The following is a 26,106-nucleotide window of genomic DNA, read 5'->3' as shown; positions in this document are numbered from 1 at the left end:
GAGGGACAGCGCCCAGGCCCAGAGTTCAAGCCCCACGACTAACCGACAAAAAAAAAAAAAAAAATACGCATAGATAACACAGAAAACACTTATGCTGAACAGAATCCTTTATTGAGTACTCATTGAGTTGTTCTTTTTTTTTTTTTTTTTTGGTGGGTCGTGGGGTTTGGACTCTGTGCTTGGGTGCTGTCACTCAGTTCTTCAGCTCAAGGCGAGCACTCTACTGCTTTAGCCACAGCACTACTTCTGGCTTTCTGGTGGCTTATTGGAGATAAGAGTCTCACAGACTCTCCTGCCTGGGCTGGCTTTGAACTGCAATCCTCAGATCTCAGCCTCCTGAGTAGCGTGGATTACAGGTGTGCCACTGCACGCAGCGAGTTGTTCTTTTTTTAAAATGAGTAATAGCCCTATCCACCAACACATCAAATAAATCAATAAAAGCAATTTAAAAGCAGGAAAGTAAAATAAGCACCATTTAGTGTAATTGCTCCTCAGTTTTCATCTTTTTAACCACATCTATAACTATGAATATAAAGACACCTATAAAAGGTATGTCATAACCCAGCTATTAAGTCTCCATAACCCATCACAGGCTTTATGTACCTAATATCACAGCCTCAGAAACTTGAGTTTCATAATGCAAACACAAGTGAAATCAAGTTACTATATACAAAATTATCTAAATAAAAGGAATAAAAGCTTTAATCATGATATGTTTTGCTCAGTAAAAGCACATGGGTTTTAATTACTAGTTAAAATGATATACTATAATTATGTGAAAGTCTTGTTTTCACTTAGCATACTATTTTCTCATTTCTACAAGCAGCTATTATCAAATTTGCCATTTTACTGCTTACATTATTCTGAATAAAAATAGATGGTAATTTTTTAATGTTTTGAATTATTTCATTCAAAATTAATTTTATAATTCTCTTTCATAACTAGGGGAGTTCTTAAAGCCTACAAGCTTTATTTTTAAAAGAAAAATCTTGTTATGTAGATTATTTCATATTTCCAAGTTCAAAAATATCAAGTTACCTGTTAATTTAATAAGATACATTTCAACTTTTTCCTTCCCCCTTCTTTATTGGGGGGAAAGGGGAGGAGGCAATATTAGGGGCTGAAATAAGGGCTTCAGGAGCCCTGTCACTTGAGCCAAATCCCCAGTGCTTATAGGATTAGCTGTTTACCAGATAGGGTCTCCCACTTTTGCCCGGGCAAGCCTCAGAATGCAATCATCCTACCTATACTCTCCACATACCTAAGGCTAGCAGACATAAAACACTATGCCTGGCTTCTTTAACGAAATGGGAAAAGGGGAGTTCCTCACTAATTTTTGCCAAGGATAGCCTCAAACCACCACCATCTCTGTCTTGGATCTAGAATAACTTAGATTACAGGCTTGTGAACCATACCTAGCTGTTACACCAAATATAAATTATTATAATAACAAATGGCCACTCCCACATACAGTTTATCCTTTAAGTAATTAAGCCTAAATGGCTTATCAATTTCACTCTAATTCTCTATACTTAAACTTGTAATACATACATAAGGAAGAATTTGAATTAGATAAGATCTTTTGCTCTGTTTTTAAGTCTATCCTACTTCTTACTAACTGAAATTAAAATGAAACAATTTATGTTATCACCTCAAATTTGGAAAGCAAGCTCGAGCCAGACATAACCCAATTTCCTTTAAAAAAAGAAAAAGAAAATACATCTGTTCCTGTACCTTAAAACTACTTAGCATTTTTAAATCTCACTATCCAGGTATTCCATATACAAATTAAATCAAAAGAATGAAAGATCAGAGCCAGGCATCATAATTTCCAATGAGAAGCATAGTTAAAATAGGATATAGAATACAATCAGATGGTTACAATCAACAATCACAACTACTGATTCCTAAAATTCTATATAATAATCATTCACTAAAACACTGACATATGCATAAAACATTCTTCTTTATCTCATATTCTTCATAACTGAGAATTGTCTCAGCATGCACACTGATAAACTACTTTTAATATCATAAGTATTCCACATCACCAACATTCACTGGAATCCCACTCTACACACTACAAGACCATACTTTAGATCCCATCATCACCATGTGGAAAGGGAAATGCAAACATAAAGTATTTGATTCTTTGACTGAATACAACTTTACAGTTCTAAATTAGTTATACAAACTGCATCAGTGTTTCATTGCCAATTCATCTGTTTCAATATAATTTTTCCTTCGCCCACTTCTATATTCACTTTCCTTTCTATCTTGAACTTCATGATTCAAAATTTTAAAGACTCTGATGCCCCGTATCCTCATTTATTGCATTATGTTATAATTGCCTGCATTTCCCCCACACACATTCCATAGGCAGTAAGTCTTATGGGGACATAAACCATATGTTGTTATATGCCTCATGTCAAGTGTGCTATGTGCAACACAAAGGTGTGACCTAATAAGAATGCACTGAATAAGTAAAAAGAACACTATAATCTTCTGATAAATCATCTAAAAGTGTTTTGTAGAAATAAAGTCATCTTTCTACCTGTCTCAGAGATGTATCTTCTGATAAGTAATTGGCATACTAACACCAGGTTCCACTTACCCTTGGATTCTGTGTCAAATCCATTTACTGAGCAAAAAGTATTTACAGAGCTCAGAGAAGTGAAGTACAAAAATAAAACTCAATGGAAAATTTTTAATTATTAAAGGAAAGGAAAAATAATTATCGTCAAGAGTTTTAAAATCTTAACACAAAAATACGTATGTAGATTCTCAAATTTGGAGAAAATTCACAGAATAGGAGAAAATATTAACAGATCATTTGTCTGACAATAGAATTTTACTCAGAATATCCAAAAAACTCTTACAAATTAATAACTCAAAAAAACGTGGGCAATAGCTGAGGATGTGGTTTGACTCAAATGGTAATAAAAATGTGATACAGCCATATAATTGCATGTTGTTCAGCAAAAAAAAAAATAAATTTTAATTCCTGACACAATATGGACAAACATTGAAAAAGTACTAAGTGAAAAAGAAAGTATTTACAAAGGATCACGTTTGTTACAATTTGTTCATGTAAAATATTTTGTTCATGTAAAATATATTTATATAAACAGACCTACCCACAGAGACAGAACCTGAGGTGAACTAATCTTAATTTTAAATCTAAGCATGCTCTGGACTCTACTTTTAAATGACTGCAGATTTTTTGGGGGAGGAACTTCTATACAAAATATCTGAATAATGAATAAAAGTTCTTTACTAAGATTCAAAGACTTCAAATATTGGGGAAAACTGATCCTTAAAATCATTGATACTCTTAAAAACCTGTTTCAATCCTCAGATCAGAGACAAACAGAAAGGCAGAGACAGCCAGAGAGGAAGAGAGGTTTAGGGAGAGAGTAAAATGAATGAGAATTTGATGTAGATTTTGTAGGTATTAAACTAACTTTCAAAGTAGTTCCAGGGTTAGTATAGATTCAAAGACATTTCCACTGCAATCTCCAGAGCTTCATTGTAACAATTCACTATTAGATCAAAAATCCTGATTCAAAAAGTACTTTAAGCTCCTCTTCAATCTGGGCACTGGTGGCTCAAGCCTGTAATCCTAGCTATTCAGGAAGCTGAGATCTGAGGGTTTCTGTCTCTCCTAGACAAAGCTGAGTAATTCATCTCCAATTAACCATAAAAAGCTTGAACTGGAAGAGCACCAGCCATGAGCAAAAAAATGTTAAGCAATGCAAGACATCCTGATTTCAAGCCCCAACATATGTACAAGACAAACTAAAACCTTTTTGGTCAGAATTTTTTAAAAGATGATGTATTCATGAAACTTTTTAACATAAATTTAGGCCAGAGACATATAAGGAAATTATACTTGGATGTGATATTGATAGTTGGATAGACAGACAGACAGACAGACAGATGGCATTCTATTCATTCAGCTTGCAAATTTACAATTAAAAATATTTTAAATCCATAATTTAAGAACAATATAAAAAATAAAGTTACAAATAAATAAGTTATATTTCCTACTATTTTCAATTTATCTGAGATGGGGAAGAAAGGCTGAAAACTTGGGAGTAAAATAATGACAACACACCACAGGCCTTCAGTCATAGGGAATAAAGACAGCACCAGGGACAAAAACACACAAAGCAACAGTGACAAGGAAGAAAAACAATATAGAAGGGAAAAGAGACAAACATAGATTCACCCACAAAGGACCTTGATGGAAAAACCTCCAGCTAAGTAAAAAGTCATTGTATTTGGGACATGAACATCCTTGAGAACAAGAGTTTATTATAATGGTACATAAGCCTGAAAAGCACCTATTATATAAAGCGAATGAAATTATTTATATGCTTAAAACTCACAATTTCAATTTATATAACTACAAATTTTATTTGTAATAATTCTACTACCCAGCACAATATGACTAAGCTATATACTTATTTAAAAAAGGGGAAACTGGGGCTGGGAAGGTGGCTCAGTGGTAGAGCACTTGCCTTGCATGCATGAGGCCCTGGGTTCCATTCCTCAGCACCACATAAGCAGAAAAAAAAAAGCCGGAAGTGGCTCTGTGGCTCAAGTGGTAGAGCTAGCCTGGAGCTGAAGAGCTGAGGGACAGCGCCCAGGCCCAGAGTTCAGATCCCACGACTGGACCCAAAAAAAAAAGAGGGGGGGAAACATTTTTCATCTTTTTATCTTTTTGTTCCCTAGACCAACCAATTTAAAAAAATCATAAATAATAACATACCCAAGTCTACCTGATTTTTCTAAGACTTATATAAATGTTGGGCTACTTTAAATAAAACTTTATTAAACTGATAATCACAAGTAGTTTTCAATGGTAAAAAATGATAAACAGCATTTTAAAACCATAATATGAAAGTATTTTCTCCTTTCATTTCATCTACACTAAATGCTTTAGTAGCCTTAAGAAATACCATGGTTAGCCAAAATTTTTATCATCACTTTATATTACACAGGTGTCTTCCTCTTGATTTCTCCTAAAATTCACTCTAAGCCTAATTCCTAGCATTCACTTAAGAAATGTAGTATACATACAGTTAGATAGTAAAAACTGAGAAATCAAGAAAAAATCTTCTGGATCAAAGAGTATTCCTCTGTTGAACATTTTAAAACTTCTTCAATGAAACAAAGAAAAAACAGAAAATAATGTCAAATACTAAATTCTAAGTTTTGAAAATAAAACTACTTGCTATTTATACCAGAAGGAATGATAACAAAACGTGGTACTTACTACGTGGAATATTGCACCTTCTTAAATTTATTATTCTACTTAATACTCATTAAAAACATTATAGGATAAGTACTATTAACAATTGAATTATATAGGACATTTCCAACAACAAAAAATTGCTTGGAAGTGACAAAACTTACATTCAACTCAATCTGACATAAACCATCACTCTTAACCAAATGTGTACCAATTTCTTAGAAAGTAAATACTCCATTATGAAATAGAAAAATAACAGAGACCTTATACAAAGATAATCTACCAAGTAATAAATTTTAAGTTCATGCATATATTTAATTTTTTAATTTTGTCTTATTGTTAATGTGATATACAGAGGGGTTACTTACATAAGGTAATAAGTACATTTCTTGTCAAACTTGTTACCCCTTCCCTCATTTTTCTCCAACTTTCCCTCCTACCACCCCCAACCAAAGGTTGTACAGATCATTTCCAACATACTGCCTTGTGTATACTGCTGTTGATTTGGTTCCCCCCTTGTCCTTTATCTCACCATTCTGTTGTTCCCCTTCCCTTCCCTAAGTCAAATAAATGCATGTACAATACCAGGGTACCAAAATCAAATACAGTGACAAAGGGATATACTATAGGGGGAAGAACATACAAAAGAAACAAAAAAATCACATAGTACATTAAAATCAACAACAACAAAGAAAAACCTCTTGTGTCCATGTCTTGGGAGTTCATTTTGCTTAGCGTCATCTTACATGGTCATATGCACATAGCTATTGAGCTATTCTGTTCATCTGCTAAGATATTTTGAATTATCAGACATTAACCTGTAGAGTTTTTTGGTTCATGAAACACTTTCAGTAAGTCACAAAATATTATCAAAGCTTATTGGTTTTTCTAAAAGTTTGTTATAGCTAATACCCACTACTTGTATATTTTCTGTATCTTTGTTGTGTTCCAACTTCTCTTGAAGCCCATTTCTTTTTCTTAACCTAATCGGATTGTGCCATTGTGATATCTTAAGTATTAAACATACAGGTAGTATAAGATGAAAAGATCAGGTATAAGCAGTGTAGTTGCTTATATTAATAAAGTATTTGTCAACTAAGGGAAAAAAGGCTAGGAGGAGAATTCTAGTGCAAATAGTAAAGTATATATGGCCTGTAGGAATACTAAGTAACACAATATCCTATGTTGGATCTTTATTTCCCAAAATCAATGTAAAAACTGAAATTATGTGAAACTTTATTTCATATTTAACTCTTCCACCGAAATACCATTTCAATAAGTTTTAGAATTTCTAGCTTCAAAAGATGTTAAGTCCAAAGGGCATTCTCCATACATTCATGTAATCACGCAACTCATGGCCCAAAAGAAAAGTCACAATACAAAGAATTGCATGTTTATCTTAGCCAAATCACAGGCAGGTTAAAAATAGGCTCAGGGTTTCAAAAGCAAAACTAATTTAGGAATGAAGGCAGTAGTATCCAAGGATTCTTCAACAACACACATCTAAGGTCAAAAGGAAAGTTGGATTCACTTAAGTGAATGCTAAGATGCATGAGACTAAAAGGGTTTCTCAGGAAACTGAGGATAACAGTGTAATAACATCAACAATGAACTATTCCAGCTGATACTAAGGAATCTCATACAAACTTCAAAAGTGTATTATACAGGCCACTACATTAGTTTTATTTTTTCTTAGACACTTATTTGTAACCCAGGTACAAGGGTTTTAACTTAAGGGTCTCATGACTTCTTAGCTGGTGCTTTACCACTTGAGCCATACTTCCAGCCCAGTTTCTGCTCGGTTTTTGGAGTCCCACAGACTTTCCTGCCTTATAATGAAAATCTTCAGCCTCCTGACTAGCTAAACTTACGCATGTAAGTCACCAGTGCCCAGTAGTTTTTTTAAAACAGTCGGAAGAGAGCAAAATTATTTTATTGAACTTTTCTGGTATGTATTACTTTTGTATACAACAGAGGTATCGGTAGCTAAAATGACCTAGTAGCAGTCACAATGGAGCATGAATACTAGGAGGCATTTTAGTCAGGAGACTATGCTAGCAATTCTCCCCCTAATGGAAGCGTGGTCTCAGAATTTTCATTTTTCATTTTCATCTGCAAAATCTTTAAGCATCACACAAAATACCATGAAAATCAGCTTCATTACACCTAGATCAGAAATAAAATTTTACATAGTACTTATGGACTTCTAATAAATATCAAGTAAAACATGCAAAACAACAATCTTTCTTGCACTTATAATTGGCTATACCTAAATGATAACATAGTCAGATTTTCCCCAGAAGGAAAAATTAAAACTATTGTATTGCTACCTAAGTCTTCTTGTTCAACTATTTTTTGAAGGGGAATGGGTGTGTCCACATGATCCCAAATATAACAGTCAGTGTTCAAGAGTGCCTACTCTAGTAAGAAAAAACACATATAAAATATTTTGTGAAGATGGATATCAAGGGTTACTTTCACTAGGGCAATGGAACTCAGCAGTGAATAAAATGTGATAGGGTACTCTACGGAAACCAAAAGAATCTTTTCAGAAAAGGAAAAGCAAAGAAAGTTACATAGGGCCTGGGGTACAGCAAATTGTCTATAGCATGGGGAAGGCTCTGGGTGATACCTAACACTAATTAATGTATGTATGTATGTATGTATAGAATTTTGTCCCCCCATCCTTAGAATGGTAAGAGCAGCAGACAAAGGACTCTTCTGCTCCAGCATCCAAACTACAATAGTAACTGTGCCTTGAGTAGTAAAGCTAATGTGAATTACATTTACATTTTAACTTCATTTTCCAGCCTTTTCTTGCTCTTATAATTGTATGACTCATTTTATTCTGAAAAGGCTTTAACTTTGATAGCCAAAGTGCCACAGAGTTAAATTTAACCCTGATGGATTTCTGGAAAGGTTTCTAGTCTGACTCACCACTTCAACACCAGAATTTACCATATGCCCAGTTAAAAGGAGGCATATTCATATGTGGGTCAATGAATTAGCCCACAAAGATCAACGTGCAGTACAATTTATAAACCAATTCGTAAATACTTATTGTAAACAGCTTTTCCTTTTAAGAATTTACCAAGGTAGGGCTGGGAAGGTGGCTCAGTGGTAGAGCGCTTGCCTTCCATGCATGAGGACCCTGGGTCTGATTCCTCAGCACCACATAAGCAAAAAGAAAAAAGCCAGAAGTGGCGCTGTGGCTCAAGTGGTAGAGCACTAGCCTTGAGCTGAAGAGCTGAGGGACAGTGCCCAGGCCCAGAGTTCAGGCCCACGACCGGACCCCCCCCCAAAAAAAGAATTTACCAAGGTACTATTACTGCAATTTTATTCACAATGACAGTAATGCTTACAATTATAAAGTTAATAGGAATTTCCCAACAGGAAACAAGAAACAGGAACTCACCACTTATGATACTCAACATTTAGGTTAATTTGTGTGTTGTTTTATGACTATAATAATAGAGCTAACTTAAGTATATACCATGATTATTCCAGCCTATTCATTTGCTCAATTTCAACCATGTGATTTCAAAGTTCTCTCTTGAATATTTAAGACATTGTCTTAAGTATTTTTAATATTTAAAATATTCTTAAATGTTTAATTTTTCTAGTAACCAAAATTAAAACTGATCCTGAAACAGAAAGTTAATTCTAGATTATTGTCAAGTGAGGAAATATTTGATGGACTATGGAATACTTATATCAAACAAGTTTAAAAAGCCATAATCTGAGAACTTCACTGAGGGAAAGCTGTAAAGTCATTCAGTTTTACCCTCAAATGGCTAGTGATCAGCTCTATAAACTCTGTTATGACAAGCCTAGTTTCTCAAAGCTCATGCTCCATCCCTTTTTTATTAGTGGCTAATACCAAAAACAATCATCATTTCACAGCCTTTTCTCTATAGCTAAACTAGAAACTACACAAATGCTAAGCATGATTTCTACATCTAGCAATATGATTAAGACATACTGCCTTCTTCATAACTTGCTGAAGCCCAGGTTTTAACATTACCAGATGAAATGCCGTATATCTTGCAGTGGCCCTATGATGCATAAATGCCTTAAATCCTTAAATCTACTTATTTCCTACATGAAATTTAACCCTTTTTCTTTTCAAAAAGAGTAAAACAATTTTATAAATTTGCAGCAATATTACATCATTTTCAATGGAAATTTAACCACAATAATGCAGTGTGTACCTTTATTAATTTCTATGGAAAATTGTTTATCAAACTTTGGAACAAAGGGCTGGTGAGGAGAATGTAACTAGCAGTAGAAGGCTGGACTAGCTGGCAGAAGGCCATGGATTCCATCCCCACTATCAATAAACGAATAGATGAATATTTTCAAAAAATAGAACTTTATTCCAAAGTTTGAAATGCTATGGTCTCTTTTTTTTCTTTTCGGTCGTGGGACTTGAACTCTGGGCCTGGGCGCTGTCCCTCAGCTCTTCAGCTCAAAGCTAGCGTTCTACCACTTGAGCCACAGCACCACTTCCAGTTTTCTGGTGGTTTATTAGAGAAAAGAGTTTCACAGACTTTCCTGCCTAGGCTGGCTTTGAACCGAGATCCTCAGATCTTAGCCCCTTGGGATTACAGGCATGAGCCACCATCACCTAGCAATGCTATGGTCTTATACACTATTATTGCCCTACTTTCTCAAGTCCCAAGGATCTTTGTGAAAATGTAAAACCTGTCTTTTAATAGTTCAAAATATTTCATGTTAAAAGTAATTTGTCTAACACAGAATTGTAGCAATTTACTCAGATATCACATAAACTTGCTTTGCTTAGAATTTAATCAGTTCTTTATCTTGATACTAACTAGCTTGGTACTAATCAGAAGTGTTGAGCAACAGGTATACAGATAGCCAGGTGTAGTGTAATCACAGCACCTGTAATCAGAGCACTAAGGTAGGAGGATCATGAGTTCAAAGCACACCGGGGCTAGACAGTGAGCCACTATCCAAAGCAAACAAGCAAAAATTTTTAAAAAAAGGATATGTGTTGGGTAAATAAAACAGAACAAAAATAATTACTCAGTATATAGTCATTATAATCTTTCTCAAAATTTTGGAATAGAACAAAAACTGAAAAATCATTTAAATTTCCTGAAAATATATACATACATCATTATTATTAGCTAGCAAAGCCTATCTTAAATACAAAGAACTCACAGAATGGAGAAAATATGTGCAAACCAAGTATCTGTTAAGGGGTTCATGCTCAATATATTAAGGACCAAAAAGTACTGTACTCATATTCTGATTTACCAAATTATAACTCCTTTATACAACTACTAAATGATAATAATTTTAAATAAGGAAAACAAAACACATAAGAACTCTAATGATTCAACTATAAGAAACAATCCATTTTAAAACTGGAATCGAACATGAGCAGTATTTCTCAAAAGACAATAGGGAACTGACTGATCTACAGGTAAAGAGAAATTCTTACATATTTTTGGTGGTAATGTGAATGGAAATGATATGTAGATTTCACAAAAGGTAGAAATAGAGCCAGGTGCTATGAATTCGCACCTGTAATCCTAGCTACTCAGGAGGCTGAGATCTGAAAACAGAGGTTCAATGCCAGCACAGGCAGGAATGCCTCCGAGATTCTTATCTCCAGTCTACTACAACCACTCCAACAAGAACAAAATCCAGCAATGCAGCTGTGGTCCAAGTGGTAGAGTGCTTGCCTTGAGTAAAAAACCAAGCTCAGGGACAGTGCCCAGGCCCTGAGTTCAAGCCTAGCACAAAAAAACAAATTTTAAAAAATACAGCTAGAAATACTAGCAATAGAATTACCAATCCAATATGATTCACCACCTTTGGTTAGACATGCAAAGTACTAAAGTAAATATGCCCAACGGTATCTACATTTCTCTATGTATTGCGGCATTATTCATGCTATCTAGATATGGACAAAAACTAAGGGTCCATCAACAGATGAACAGAGAATATTTGCTACAATATAGGTAAACATTATGGTAAGTACTCCAGACAAAGAAAGACAACCTTAAGATCTCACTTAGATGCAGATTTAAAAAATTGAACTCAAGATATAAAAAGAGAATGTTCATTACCAACATCTATAGGAAAAAACAAAATTGTCAAAGGTTACAAAGTTTCAGACAAACGAGAGAAAGAAATTTTAAGATCGGTGAAAAATAGAGTGAATAATGATAATATATTTTAGTAACTAAATTTCTAATGTCTCATACAAAAATAAAGGAGGTGATAGTATATTTCTTGGCTTCACTTAATCGTTTCATATTGGATGTGTATTTCAAAATGTATAAAATTATTATCAATATAAAATATTAATAAAACGTATGAAGAATAGTTTGCAATATTCAACTCATAGTCAAAGCATACCAAACAATGCTATGTGTGGAGTGGCAAACCAGACTCACTTTAGAGAGTGATAGCCTTGCATTTTCTTCAAAAATTCCTTTCCATACCTCTTAACATCCTTTGAATACCAATGAACCCAAGGACTTCTTGTTCTGGTTAAGGGCCTTTATAATGTCATTACTTAATAATTAGTTTTATGTAGTTTAAGGATTTATCCATCTCAAGAGTAATTTTACCATGAATATATTAATCAAAAAAGTAAAACATACTATTCTACACAATTTACTCTGGGCAAGATTTGTGTGTGTGCGTGTGTCTTTAAAATAGAACTACAGAATTTCAGAAACTATCCTGATGCTCAACTCATCCACTATACTTCAGGATTTCCCAAAATGAAATATAAACAAGTATTCTATGGGTAAATAATTCTATCGCTTTCTTTGTGAGTAAATCATCACCCATCAAAAGTAAAACTTCACCTAGGTGCCAGTGGCTCACGCCTGTAATCCTAGCTACTCAGCAGGCTGAGATCTGAGGATCTTGCCAGCCCAGGCAAGAAACTCCGTGAGACTTTCATCTCCAATAAACCACCAGAAAACCGGAAATGGAGCTGTGGCTCAAGTGGTACAGTGTTTGCCTTGAGCTGAAGAGCTGAGGGACAGCGTCCAGGCACAGAGTTCAAGCCCCATGACCAATCAAAAAAAATAAAGTACAACTTCCTCAGAAAAAGCCTAATTTTTCTTAAGACAAACATCCTTCAAGTTCATATGAACTCAAAACCTTTTCATTCCTTAACAACTATTAACCTCATATTTTTAAGAGCACAGCAAGTTGTGCCTTTTCCCATATTTTAACCTCAAAATCAATTATCAGTGATGATATCTAAAATGCAAAAAGCTGGAAATAATTTAACACAGACATAAAAACTATTTTTAACATTCACTTAATGTTCCACATATACAACTAATAACCTTAAATAATTATCATTTTTACTCACTATGTGTGTGCGTGTGTGTGTGTGTGTGTGTGTGTGCGCGCGCGCTGGTTCAGGGGCTTAAATTCAGAGCTAGCCTCAAGTTGAGCAACAGTGCTACTTCTGACTTTTTGGTAGTTAATTGGAGTTGACAGTACCATGGACTTTCCTGCCTGGGCTAGCTTCAAACCATGATCCTTATATCTCAGCCTCCTCAGTAGCTAGGCTTAAAGGCATGAGCGACCAGCACCTGGCGTATTCATGCCTCCACACTGGAACCAATTCAACTTTTGAAATTTTTTTTTAAAACAGTCCTGGGGCTTGAATTCAGGGCCTGGGCACTGTCCCTGAGCTTTCTGGCACAAGGCTAGTGGTGTACAACTTGAACTACAGCTTCATTTTCCAGCTTTTTGGGGTGATTAATTGGCAAAGTCTCACTCTGACTTTCCTGCCTGAGGTGGCTTCAAACTGAAATCCTCAAATCTCAGCCTCCTAAGTAGCTAGGATAACATTCATGAATCACTGGCACCCAACCTCATTCTGCTTCTATATCTTAAGTTCTCAATAGTAAGTTATCAGAATTGTAATTCTAATAGCTTCTAAAACATCAACAACTGTTTTTAAAAGTTAGTGGAAATTTGTTGAGAATGCTTCTAATGCTATGAAAATTCATATTGAGACAAATTCTGAAATTAAAAAGACATGCCACATCTTAATTTTGATAGCCAAAGTTTACTGTTAGTAAAGAGGGGGTAAAATAAGGTGTGAAAGTAGATGAACACAAAACAATTTTCAAATACATTATTGCAAACTTTTTACCAAGTGTTACTGAAAAATCACTGAGCCAGGCACCAGTGGCACACACCTATAATCCTAGCTACTCTGGAGGCTGAGATCTGAGGGTCATACTTTAAAGCCAGGTCGGGCAGGAAGTCTGTGAGATATTTACCTCCAATAAACCACCAGAAAACCGGAAGTGACCCTGTGGCTCAAGTAGTAGAGCTAATGCCAGCCTTGAGCCAAAAAGCTCAAGGATAAAGACCAAGCCCTAAGTTTAAAAAAAAAAACCAACAAGGACAAAAACAACATTGAAAGTAGGAAGCCCTTAAAAAGACAAAGAGAGGAAAAAAAACACTTAACTGGACATTCCAAATACATCACCTATGGAAAAATTTAAAAGACACAAATACATAAAAACAATTAGCAATTTGTCAAAGTAATTCAATTACATTTTTTTAATTTGCATATAAATTAAAGCCAAAATGTTAGAAATGAGATGTAACTACATCTGCACTTTCAATTCACACTAATCTAATATCTTGCATAGGTTTCAAAGTACATTTAGTTTGCTCATTGAGTAATTACCTTTTACCTTAAACCTTAATGGATAATTCATATGGCTTCTCTTTCTGATAAGGTTTCAATTAATGATATATTTTAACAAATAAAGAGACTGAAAATTTTAATATTAGTGTTTATCATTATTGCTATAATCTATGTATCTAATATCCCCACCTTGGTTAAAAAAATAAAGCCCTACATAATATAGTGATTTCAGCTACCAAAAAAGAGAAAGAAAAAAAGAATTGGTTTATTGATATTCAAACTACAAAAATATAATTTTGAGTAAGAGACTTAAAATATTACTTTCATTCCACCAGTTGTTATATTTTAAACAAGCTGTTTTAACTTTCTGAACCTGTTTTTTCATATAGCAAATACAGATAGCATTTATCAAAAAGTAAAACACAAAGTTTGTATCACCGTTTTCTGAGCAGAGAAAATAATTCCTGAATACAACTGACATAAAGACAGGAGAATCTTCCATAGTGTCACATGTTATTTGTATATTTTAAGATCTAGTGTGAATTAAATCTCACTAAAACCTGATGATCTAAGCAATAAAAGACACAAAAAAGAAATTCCACACTCCTATTTTTACCAACTGATATTTAGTGAAATTTATATATGAAATATGTTTAAAGTTTAAGATAAAAGGAAGACAAGACTTAAAAAGAAATAAAGCAAAAAGTATAATGTAATGATTGTTTTTCAGTTTTAACTACTGACAATATTCAGACAAGGAAATAACATGTTCTAAGATCTATCAAGGGAACCTAAGACTGTTAACAGAAAGACAGCTGAGCAAAATGGTCAATATTCTGTACAGAGAGGCCAGGAGATGAGATTAGTTTCAACTGTGTCACCAACTTATTTGACCTTGGACAGGTCTCTGCTTCAATTTCCTAATCTATAAAATCACTGCTGAAAGTCAGCAAGTATAAGTCAAGCTGGGTTTTCCATGGAAAGGCAATCCAAAGTTGAGGTTAATAGAATAGCTCAGTGGCAACTGCCAGCCTGAGAACCCTGGCTGTGACACAAACCTGTGCAATGCACGCACAAGGCACCAAAGTACAGCTTACCACTACCACTGACTGTTCCCAAGACTCGACTGACACAACAAGTTGTACAAAAACACAGACATGTATAATGTTTAATCTTTCCAAAGGAAGGCACTACCATTGGGCTACAAGACACTATTCAGAGGATCTGTATCAAAAGATCATTTCATGAGATACAGTACAGATACCACAGAAACTTTTAAGACCTACTGTTCTCACCAAAATATCACACTCAAGGTAAAAACAGAACTGCTACTTACATCTTTTGAATCTATTACTACTGACAACAGAATCATGTAACCATAATCCCTAACAAGAAAATTAACTCCTGGAATTAAACACACACACACACACACACACACCACAACAAAACAAAAAAATCTGTTGAACTCGGAACACAAAGTGAACTTCTACCTACTGGAAATGCATAGTTCCAAAGTAATAATCAACCAGTAGAGCTTTACCAGATGTTTTATCAAGCTGTGCAATGGTTAAGTACACCGAAGTATGACGTTTCTCAGAGTTGACCAAGTTCCAAGGACTTGGAAAACGAAGTGTAATGTTGCTTTTGACACAAAAGACACTCATCTGCAGTTTGTTTCCTTGCTGGCACATAGGGGATACTTCCCATTGCAAATTAACTGTCTCTCTTGGTAGGAGACAATTCAGAACTAAAAGGGTCAACCCATAGATGCCCAAACCAGTCCCTCTCATCAGGATCCTTGAAGCCCTTGAAGTGAACCATTTAGAAGAGCACATTTTATCAAATCTACAAGCTTCAGCAGCTTACGTAAAACTGATGTCCACACTTGCAGGGTTCAATACACATAACTCGGTTAACTTGGGTTAAGTAACCAATTGCACCAACTTCGTTCTTCCTCTTAAAGTAGTAAAGGCAAACTCCACTTCTTTAAAAAAAAAAAATCCGTGCCTTTTTTTTTTTTTTGGTCTTGTTTTGTTTCTTGCAACGGACAGTCGACAGGAGAAAAGGGAAACTGATTGGCTCATCATTGTTGCCCTACTTCTTATTTCAGAGCTAAAGGGGAAAACTGTTCCTCAAAGAGTAGCGAGGGAGGGGGTGGGGGAGGGCACAGGCGACACCAGAAGGGCAGACCCTAAGCAGAACTTTATGAATCACCACGATTTACGGGGGGGGGGGTCCACTTCACCAAGCTAACTGTGTGTGGGGGGGGGGGGAACCACCCTTTGGAGCCAAACCCCTTTCCAGGATGCTGCCCGAGAGAGCTCGGAGTTGGAGGCCCAGGAGCCTTGGACGTGATCAGGGGGAACCTCGGTCAAGGCGGAGAAACCAAGGCTGCCACGGAGCAGGTGGGTTAAGTGACACGGAGGGTGAGGAGGGGGCGCCGGCGGACGGAAGCCCCGGCCCCCAGCGGGCTCCCGGCGGGTGCGGAAGCAGGCGAGGCGCGGGCAGCCCGGGCTGCCGGCGCCGGGTCGGGTCAGCACCGCTCCGGCTCGGAGAGAAGAGCACTTGTCGGAGCCCCGCCGTAGCGCGCCGGGGCCCAGGGGCCGGAGGGAGAAGCGGAGCAGCTGCGTTCCCCGACGGGCCGGCGCCGGCCCCTTCCCGGCACCGCAGGTAAACACCGGCCGGCGCGGCCGCTTACCTCCGTGAACATTATTACACCCCGGGGAAGCGAGGTCCTCCCTAGCCTCGCCGCATGGCAACAGCCGTAGCAGCAGCGAAAACTGCCCGGGCCGCTGCCAACGGCGGCAACTGTTCCTTCAATCCTTTCCCGGGCGGCGGCTCTACTCGGCTTCGCTGGCTTCCCCACGGCCCGGCGGCTCGCGGCGGACGCGCCGCCATCTTGGAAGAGCGACGTCCGCGTCTCCCCGCGACGTGCGTTCCCATTGGTCGGCGCGGACGCCGGCGTCTCGTGACCGTCTCCATGGCGCCGGCGCGTGGGGGACGCGGAGGCCGGCGCGGGGTCGCCGCCTCGGCGCCGACGGCGGGGTCCTCGGGACAGGGGATCCGGGACGACGTGGTCGCGCTGGGAGCGGAGGGGAGGACCGGGACTGCGGTCCCGCGGGGCCCGGCGTGCACCGCCGCGGAGGTCGCTGGTCTTCCGCCCCCCGCCGGGGTCGGCCGGCCCTGTCGCAGGCTGGGAACGGCCGAGGCCGAGGCTTTGATTGACGGCGCTGCGCATCTCGCGCCGTTCGGGGACCTGGAGTCCGAATTTCTTCCGAGAAACTTCCATCATCTGGCCTCTCCCCGTCCCCGCGGGGACCCAGAGGCCAGGCTGGAGGTGGGAGGTGGGGGGAGAGCTGGTGGGCTTTCTTCTCCTTGGCTTAGAGAGTCATCTGAAACGGCACCCCGTGCGCTCCCCCCCGCCCCCCCAACTTGGGTCAGAAAGTGTCTGTCGTCTCCACCTGAGCTCACTTGAGTCCTTTCCTGGGGTGCCCATCAGGTTGTGGGGGCGATCTGGGCGTCTCCGCTTTACCCTGAGCCCTGCCCGCCAGATGTAGGACAGTTGGGGACCTGGTGATTGGCCAGTACCTGCCTGACCCTGAGACTTTCGGGTCGTCAACTCACCCCGCCCCTGGGTATAAAGAGACCTTTAAGACCGATCCAAGCAGCTGTGGCTCTTTGGCTTTGTTGGTTTCTTTGGTCCCCGTCACTTGTGTGACCCGAGCGAGTCGCTGACCGGCCGGGGCTCGGCGCGCCGAGGCCCCCGAAGCAGAGTGCTCCATCCACCCGGCTGGGGCGGGGGTGGTTGTGCGGAACTCCTCCTTCGAAGTAGTGCTGACCCGGTCGCCATCTCCAAGTGTACCTGACCGTGGAGACGTTTCCAGAGAAAAATGAAACGTGCCTTTGGCAGCCTGACAAGTCCAGCACTTTCATCACCTGCCCACAAAAGTTAACCAGACTCCGTTTTGGAAAACGGACACTCCCGAGTTCCTGCGCCTTGACTGGAATTTTTCCCCTTGAGTTAACAAGGGTCTTACTTTGCTAGGTTTAGTTTAAAATTTCAAAATGGTAAGTAAAGGTATTACAAACCTTTTATGGATCTTCTTTTGGGATCTGATCTAGGGGGGAAAGGCTCATCTAAAGCATTCGAGCAGACATTGCAGAAAAACTCTGACTTTTCTCCATTTGACTAATTGTAGCGAAAGTTTTGTTGCTTTAACCTACATCTGAGACATAATTGCTAGACCAACACACCCCTAACTTTGGCATTACAGTAAAATATTTTACTAGCATAAGCAGACCATAAATAGGAAGTAAGATTGGAAAATACAAGCTGTACTTCTGTATTGAGGGAATTCAAGAGATATCAGAGACAACAAGGAACCTGGAAAAAGATACTGTTTCAACCTGTAAATAAGAACAGAGAAGGTAGCTCATTAATGTTTAATAAGATACCAACAAGTGAATTCAAACTGTAACTTAGATAGCTAGCTTGAATGTTATTCTAACTCTATTCTCTGCATCTTTTTCCCTTTCTAAAAAGCAACACGTTTTCACCTATTTTGAAGGTGGTACAGTAAATTAAAAGGAGGCATAACTTGAGGTTTGAACAAGCCTATGATATGACATGGATATGCTGTTAATATTTGGAAATTTGTAGAGCTGAGAACAAGACACGATCACTGGCTCTTCTAGTAGCTTCCCAATTTTCTCAGTCCTTTTTGCAACCTAGAAAGTCCTGTGCTAGCTGGCCTCTAGTGTCCTACCCCACCCCCACCTCTCTGACCTTATTTCTGCCAAGCAATTTGTTCCAGTTACACAAGCTGGCTTTCTGCTCCTGTAACAATAGAGCATCCTCTTGCCCTGAGACCTTTGCACTGACTATTATCTCTATCTAGAAAGATCTTTCCATCAAACACAGACTAGGAAGCCTATTCTAATCATCCAGTTCAAAACACTGCCCCTCCCCTAGTATCCTCCCTTCTTTCCTTCATGTTATTTTTTTTTCTTGGTAGTTAAACTTTCTAACACAATTAGTATATTCTTATCAATCTTCCACTAGAATGTAAGCCCCATGAGGATGCTTCTGTTTATTTAGTGATCTCTCCTTTATACTTAAAACACTACATTATCACATGGGGTAGATTGTAAACTCAGTATGCCCAGTAAATGTCTCATGTGGGTGGGAAAATCATTTCTAAAGGATCACATGAAGAAGGCCTAAATAAAACTAATTAAAAATAAAATCCTTTGTGTTGAAAATTAAATTTCCTAAAAATTAGACATTGAAACATTCTGTGTTCTTACCATTATGTGAGCCTAGAGTGCTAGGAAGTTAATGTCTTTCTCTACCATTTTAAAGAGTTGACAGCTGATGTTAATTTACCAGCTAGGAAGGAAACAAAGTGGGGTAAGGTATGTTGTTTCAGAAAGTTATAAAAATAGATGTATGCTGTTAATGGAATTCTTACAGAATCAACTAACATGTTTTAAAAAGATAAGCACCTAATTTAAATGGATTATAATTTCATTCTACATCCTCTTAAAAACATCCTCTTCATATCTTGTTAAAAAGGAAATGTGATGTGATCTGTAATGCTGAGTTCCTTGGCTATCAATAAGAAATTTAAGACAAAGCATGCTATCTAAAGAAGCACATGATAATGTGTCCAGGGCTGTTATTCCAAGAGGTTTGATTCCCAGCCGGCAGTATTGAATCAGCTTAACCCAGGGAAGGATAACAAAAAGAGGTATGACAAAAGTTAATGATGAAGCCGGGCTGAGATGTGAGGATTGCAGTTCAAAGCCAACCTGGGCAGAAAAGCCCATGAGACTTACCTCCAATTAACCACCAGAAAATTGGGAGTGGTGCTGTGGCTCAAGTGGTCGAGTTGAAGAGCTGAAGAGCTGAGGGACAGCCCCCAGGTCCACAAGCCACTGCCTGTGATTTCTAAACCAAGAAAGTAAAGACTGAGAATATCCAGGTTTCCTAATTTTTAAGAACAAATAATTTCTGGATATTCAGGTGTCACATATTGTCCCTAATACTTTCTGGAGAAACTGGAAGTGTATATGACATTACCATTTGTCACATTTAGGTCTTTTGGTGTCATAGGCCATTTTAGTAGTTAAATTCACAAAATACACACATTGCATAGATTGATGTTTTGGTATGTGTATGCAGAATGTCATGATCAAATAGGATAATTGGTATATTTATCTCCTCAAATACTATTGGTGGTGAAACCTTCAAAATCCTAACTTCTAGGTAATTTGAAATACACAATTTGCATATGATTGGCTTAAAAACATCAATTAATTTCTTCAGAACATAGAATTACTACTAATGTCATCTACCACCTGTACTGAACATTAAATAATACTTAAATGATACTATGTGTATATATAGAGTATATATATATATATATACTCTATATATAGTATATATAGTATATGTATACACATTGATACATATATATACGTATATATATGTGTGTGTATATATATAGAGTATATATATATACTCTATATATAGTATATATAGTATATCACATAGAGTATATATAGTATACTGTATATATAGTATATGTATACACATTGATACATATATATACGTATATGTGTGTATATATATATATATATATATATATATATATATTAACCAGGTCCACAGCAAAGCCAGCAACTCAGTATTGGAAGAATACATCAATAACAGAGTAAGTACTCAGAACATGCAACAGCAGAATATCCAATTGTTAGAGCTTTAATAGGGCAATGGTAAGCAGAAATTTTGGCCGCATGGTACTGCTCCAAAGTTTAAGCTTCCATTCACCCAATATATGGTGTTTGTTTTGTTTCTTCTGTGGCCCTTTTTGAGGAAATACTAAGCTAACTCAAGACTGAGGGACAGAGGCAGAAATATTATGACGCCTCTGCTAACAGCAAATACAGCTATAAAGCAATAACATTCAGTCTTCAGTAACAACTCTAAAACATCTATATAAAAGAGACCATATTGTAATGTGTTAAAGTCTGGTATATTTTAAGAATATTACTGCTAGCCACAAGTGACTAGCACTTGTGGCTCATACCTATTATCCTAACTACTCAGGGAGCTTAGACCTGAGAATTGAGGTTGGAAACTAGCCAAGCTGCCCCCAGCACACAAATCCAAGACACTAATCTCCAGATAAAATATTACTAAGTTAATGACACCACAGTGAGAAATTTTAAGAAGCAAGTACTATCAGATTACCAAAAAAATGGATCTACAGCACTTTTCAAACATTCTCAATTTCAGATATTGTAAAAGACCATCACCAATGATTGACACATAAAGATGCATTATACCCATAAAGTGACCATGGAATTGAAATCCATTTTTACATCTATTTAAAGATAATTTAAAAACAAAGCTTCCCCAAAAGCATCTGAATAATTCAATTAAAACCAAGACAAGAGAAAGGCCAACAAACATCATAGATGTCTTCTCCTTAGAAGCCCGGAGAGATTCAGTAACTTGCTGTAGGCCACCTATCAAAGACATATACTATTACTGTTAATGTTGACCTTTTATCCCTAGACTGAAACTGAGTGTTTATAAAGTTTCTCCATTGGCGAGCTAACCACACATCTTCTAATACTATTCAGTTTTGATACTATTCAACAAAGTACTGTGCAGCCCCGATTTGGAGAGCTGAGACTAATGTACTCTTTTCATGGTAAAGTACATAAATTATTTGAAATTCTTTTGCATAACAGTTAACTTCACCATGTTTTGTATATTCAGTCATTTGTATGAATATGGGAATGTAAGTGTTTTATTCTCTAGATAGTAGTCCAATACTAGTTTATCTTATTTTTCAATTTATCCCTAAAGCTTTATACCCTCTAACATATTTTCATCAATGTGGGAATTTTTTTTGTTTGTGTTTGATTTTATTTTGTCCTTGCTTTTCTGGTAATGGAAGATTCTAGGCCTTGTGGCCTAGAATCAACCATTTCTCTAAGAAACTTGCTTTCCTTTTATTGAGGAATGGTAGTAGGCCATTGCAGCTAACAGAGCAAGGAAATAACATATGTACATCAATACGTATGCGTAGTTCCACCTGCTTATCAACTGTATCTCTACTAAGCTAAGCGTAAGCCTATACTAATGTATCCGATTCTAACCCGTTACCAAAAGCATCATTCCTGCTTCCTCCCCCTGCTTATCTATAATTCCTCCATCATCAGTGAAAAACCTGTCTCCTCCCATTTCTAATATTTTCTTAACTGTTCAATTTCAGCAGTGTCAGAAATGTTAGGGCTACCAATAGCTTTATGAAACTAAATGAATGAACTCTTTAAGACTTAAGCCTTTTATCTTTGAGACTTCAAATATTCTTCCACCAACCACTATCCCTTTAGTGCGATCATTCCCATATTTATAATGCAGTTAGAGTCTCTTCTTGAAATCTGCATTCTTTCCTGAAACCTATCTTCTCAATGATTTGATTTTTATTTACATACATTGCTATATTCTGTGCTGTGAAGTTACAAACACATAATTTCATGCATTCATCATTGTAGTGTTACAGAGAATAATTTTCTTAGCCTGAAAACATAGGATAATTCATAACAAAATTGCTTTGATGTATGTGTCTTTAGTCCCAAATAATCAATGATCTATTAAATACATACATATTTAATAATATGTATAGCAAATTACTAATAGTTATGTTCTAATTAAGCATCAGACGAGTGATTTTTTTAAGTGCTTCAAAATTTTTGTTACTGCATTTTATAAATAAAGGAGATAGATTGGATTGGCATATAGCTCGAGGTGTAGAATGCTTGCCTAGCAAAAGCAAAGCCCAGGATTTGATACCTTGTACCAGATAAAAAGGAAATTAAATCCAGAGAGTTAAATTTCTTTGCCCAAATTTAGTAGCATACACAGCTAATGTGTATGTATGTATGAATAGACACATTTAATTTTATATACATGTATATTTATGCAGGTGTTTATATCTACAGGATACATACATAGCTACTCGTACACATATATGCAAAAATACAAGCTTAAACGTCGATACCATGTTGAGTTGTATAATTGAAAATCATTGTAGATTTTATCTTCAGTTATGTTAAACTAATTTAAAAACTAAAAATTTTCAACCATTCTTATCCTCAATTTTACATGCACCATAAGTGTTATGGATACCTTTTGACCTCCTGTTTTTACTGTCAGCCCAAAGAGAAAAGGAGGAAAGGAGTCAATATTCACACCAAGACTAGTCTGTCTCCATATACAAGGCTCACCACCCTAAAACCATTTTTGCAGAGGAAAGGTAAAATTAAAGACTGCCCTTATATACTTTCTGTTTACCCTTAACAACTAAGGTAAAAATAAAAAAGTTACCCAACAAAGGAGGAGGCTGCAATGCTTGGTAAGAAATGTACGCATTATCCTGCCCATGTAATTGTAACCCCTCTGTACAGTATGTTCACAAATAAAATAAAATTAAATTAAAAAAATAAAAATAAAAAAGTTATTCTAATACTATTATCTTTCAGTTATATGTTAGTTGTCATAGTTAATTTGGTATGAGGACCCTTCACATATAATCTTGTTTTCTTTCAATACATACTGTAAAGTGAAACTATACTAAATGTACAATGTAAAGTTTGTACTAAATGAAAGCAATAATACATATATGTCCCATAATATTGGCTTTAGGATAAATAATAAAGTTTAAGAAGATTTGCATTATGCCCTTGCCTTTGAAATTAAATAGGGGTGTGTGTGTGTGTGTGTGTGTGTGTGTGTGTGTGTGTGTGTGTGTGTGTGTGTGTAGGTTGTGGGGCTTGAACTCTGGGCTTGGGTTCTGTCCCTGAGCTCTTCAGTTCAAGGCGAGCACTCTACCACTTGAGCCACAGCACCACTTCTGGTTTTCTAGTGGTTTACTGGAGATAAGAGTCTCACAGACTTTCCTGCCTGGGCTGGCTTTGAACCGTGATCCTCAGATCTCAGCCTTCTGAGTAGCTAGAAGATTACAGGCATGAGCCACCGGCTAGATTTATATCTTTGAAGTGAAAAGTCATCATTTGTTAAGCTTCAGTTTCCTTTACTATAAAGTTAGGACATTGAAACAGATTAACATTAATATTCTGTCTACATTAATACAGGAGATTGTTTTTTTTCATTATTGGACAATGTCCTGTTGCTTAGAACCAAATGCTGCTTAGCAAATTGTTGTTTTGACCATGGGACAATGTCCTGTTGCTCAGAACCAAAAGCTGCTGCTTTTGTTGTTGTTGTTTAAAAAAATGATATTTAATGATAACAAGTGGCACTTCATTTTCCTATCACTGTTCTTCAACAAGCAGATTCATCACCACCCTTTACAAAACCTGGATACTGAGTACTGACACAGGCTGCTGTGAATGGTTTTATGTATGATAATGAACTCTTTGAATTACCACCTTTCCACTTAAAATGAAACACCTCCCACTTTATCATGGCCATATGTGCAAATATCCATGAACAGAGAAATCAGCAGAAATGTCAGCAAAAATTATGGTATATAAAAACAGAGCAAATACATAAAAGCGATGTAAAATCAGGCTATTTATTCTGAATCTATAGGAAATTCACCTAATTTGAATAGATAAGATTTATACCTTGCCTTGTTCACCAAATCAGCAAAATGCTGAGAGCTTCACATTTTATTTTTAAAAATAGATGTCCTTTTCGGGTTTTCCTGTTGCTGGGGAAGTGTTCTTTCTGTTGCTAACAGAGAGATAAATGCTCTGCTTTGAAGACAGCCTGTTTGTTTTTATTGGTAGGAGTGGTAGAGGGATGAATGAAGGAATACATGCTTTGCTTTGTTTTTTTTTTTTCTGCTTCTGTAAGAGAGATATCTGCCTTCTGGGTAAAAGTATTTAATTGGCTAATTATCAGACTTTTTAAAATAGAATCATGAAATTTGCTCATTTATTTGTGCTTGTTTTCACTTATATTTTTAATTGCTATTATAAAGATGATATACAATGTAATTACAGTTACATACATCAGATAAAGAGTACATTTTTTTTGAACAGTGTCACCCCTTCCCTCCCTCACTCCCATTTTTTTCCACCTTAGCCCCCACCACAAAATTGTATACTTCATTTTCAACATAGTACCCTTGCAGCATTTTTTTCTCCTTTTTATCTTAAAAGGGCTAACTATTCTAATGTGAAGATCATAGAGTTACCTATGTAGGGCAGGGAATTTGTAGTAAAATATCTCAGACAACACATTAAAAAATAAGCCTTTTATATACTATGTTCAAAACTACATGACTAAGTGCCTATCTGGTCAAGCGAGGTGGTACATACTTGAGGCTCTAGTACGAAAGAGGCTGAAGCAGGAAGATCACAAGTTTAAGGCTAGCCTGAGTTCCGTAGTGGAATTTTGCCCCCCCCAAAAAAGAGATAGAAAAAAACAAAATTAAATTTATTTTGTTGCACTGAAATTAACATGCATATAAAATATATACTATAGTTTATATATATATATATATATATGTATGTATATACATTAGTTACAGTACTCTGGAAGACTATTAACATCTTCCATGGAAGCCTTCACTATTTGAAGTTGTGTCCTCTCCTCTGTGAAATTCATTGACTACTATAGATATACCAGTAATATTAGTTACCTTAAAATTGGTTTATACTGTGAAAATATATCTTCCAACTTCCATTTTTGTTGGTAGAAGCAAGTTGTCACTCTACAACTGATGGGAAAAAATAGCCCCAAAATCACCGGCATGTGATGCTGTGTGCACACCTACTCATTTCATTTTCCTCCTGGGCACTGGAAGAGATTCATTTCCTACATATGTAGGTAAGGTTGTATACCTAGCTTAGATCAGTGGAACATAGCAGTCCTTCCCTTCCCATCTTCCCAGGTAACCTGCATGCTATAGAAACTCAAAATACATATCCAACCAGATTTGGGGGAAAATGTGCATTTTTCATGAGCAATAGAACATTCGCTTACTCTGAATTAAAACACTCTCCAACTCTACAGAAAGCAGAAGGTCCCCAACTTGAGAAATACTCATTCTCTTTTATTCTTTTTCCTTTTTAAAATTTAAATGTCAGTACTAGGGTTTGAACTTAAGGCCTCGTACTTGTTACTCAAACA

General features: G+C 37.0%; 1 protein-coding gene across 1 annotated transcript in view; it reads right to left on the bottom strand.

Annotated features, from left to right (window-relative positions):
* Snx13 (sorting nexin 13) overlaps window positions 1–16,832 on the bottom strand; it is a 124,309-nt gene extending 107,477 nt beyond the window's left edge. Inside the window, exon 1 of the mRNA XM_013023987.1 lies at window positions 16,627–16,832. Within this exon, the coding sequence (XP_012879441.1) occupies window positions 16,627–16,638 (12 nt within the window). The 5' untranslated portion in view covers window positions 16,639–16,832. The remainder of the gene's footprint in view (window positions 1–16,626) is intronic.
* Window positions 16,833–26,106: the final 9,274 nt, after the last annotated feature.

Source organism: Dipodomys ordii, unplaced genomic scaffold (genome assembly GCF_000151885.1).
Source record: "Dipodomys ordii isolate 6190 unplaced genomic scaffold, Dord_2.0 Scaffold72, whole genome shotgun sequence".
NCBI lineage: Eukaryota > Metazoa > Chordata > Mammalia > Rodentia > Heteromyidae > Dipodomys > Dipodomys ordii.
This window is presented reverse-complemented; position numbering and strand designations above follow the sequence as displayed.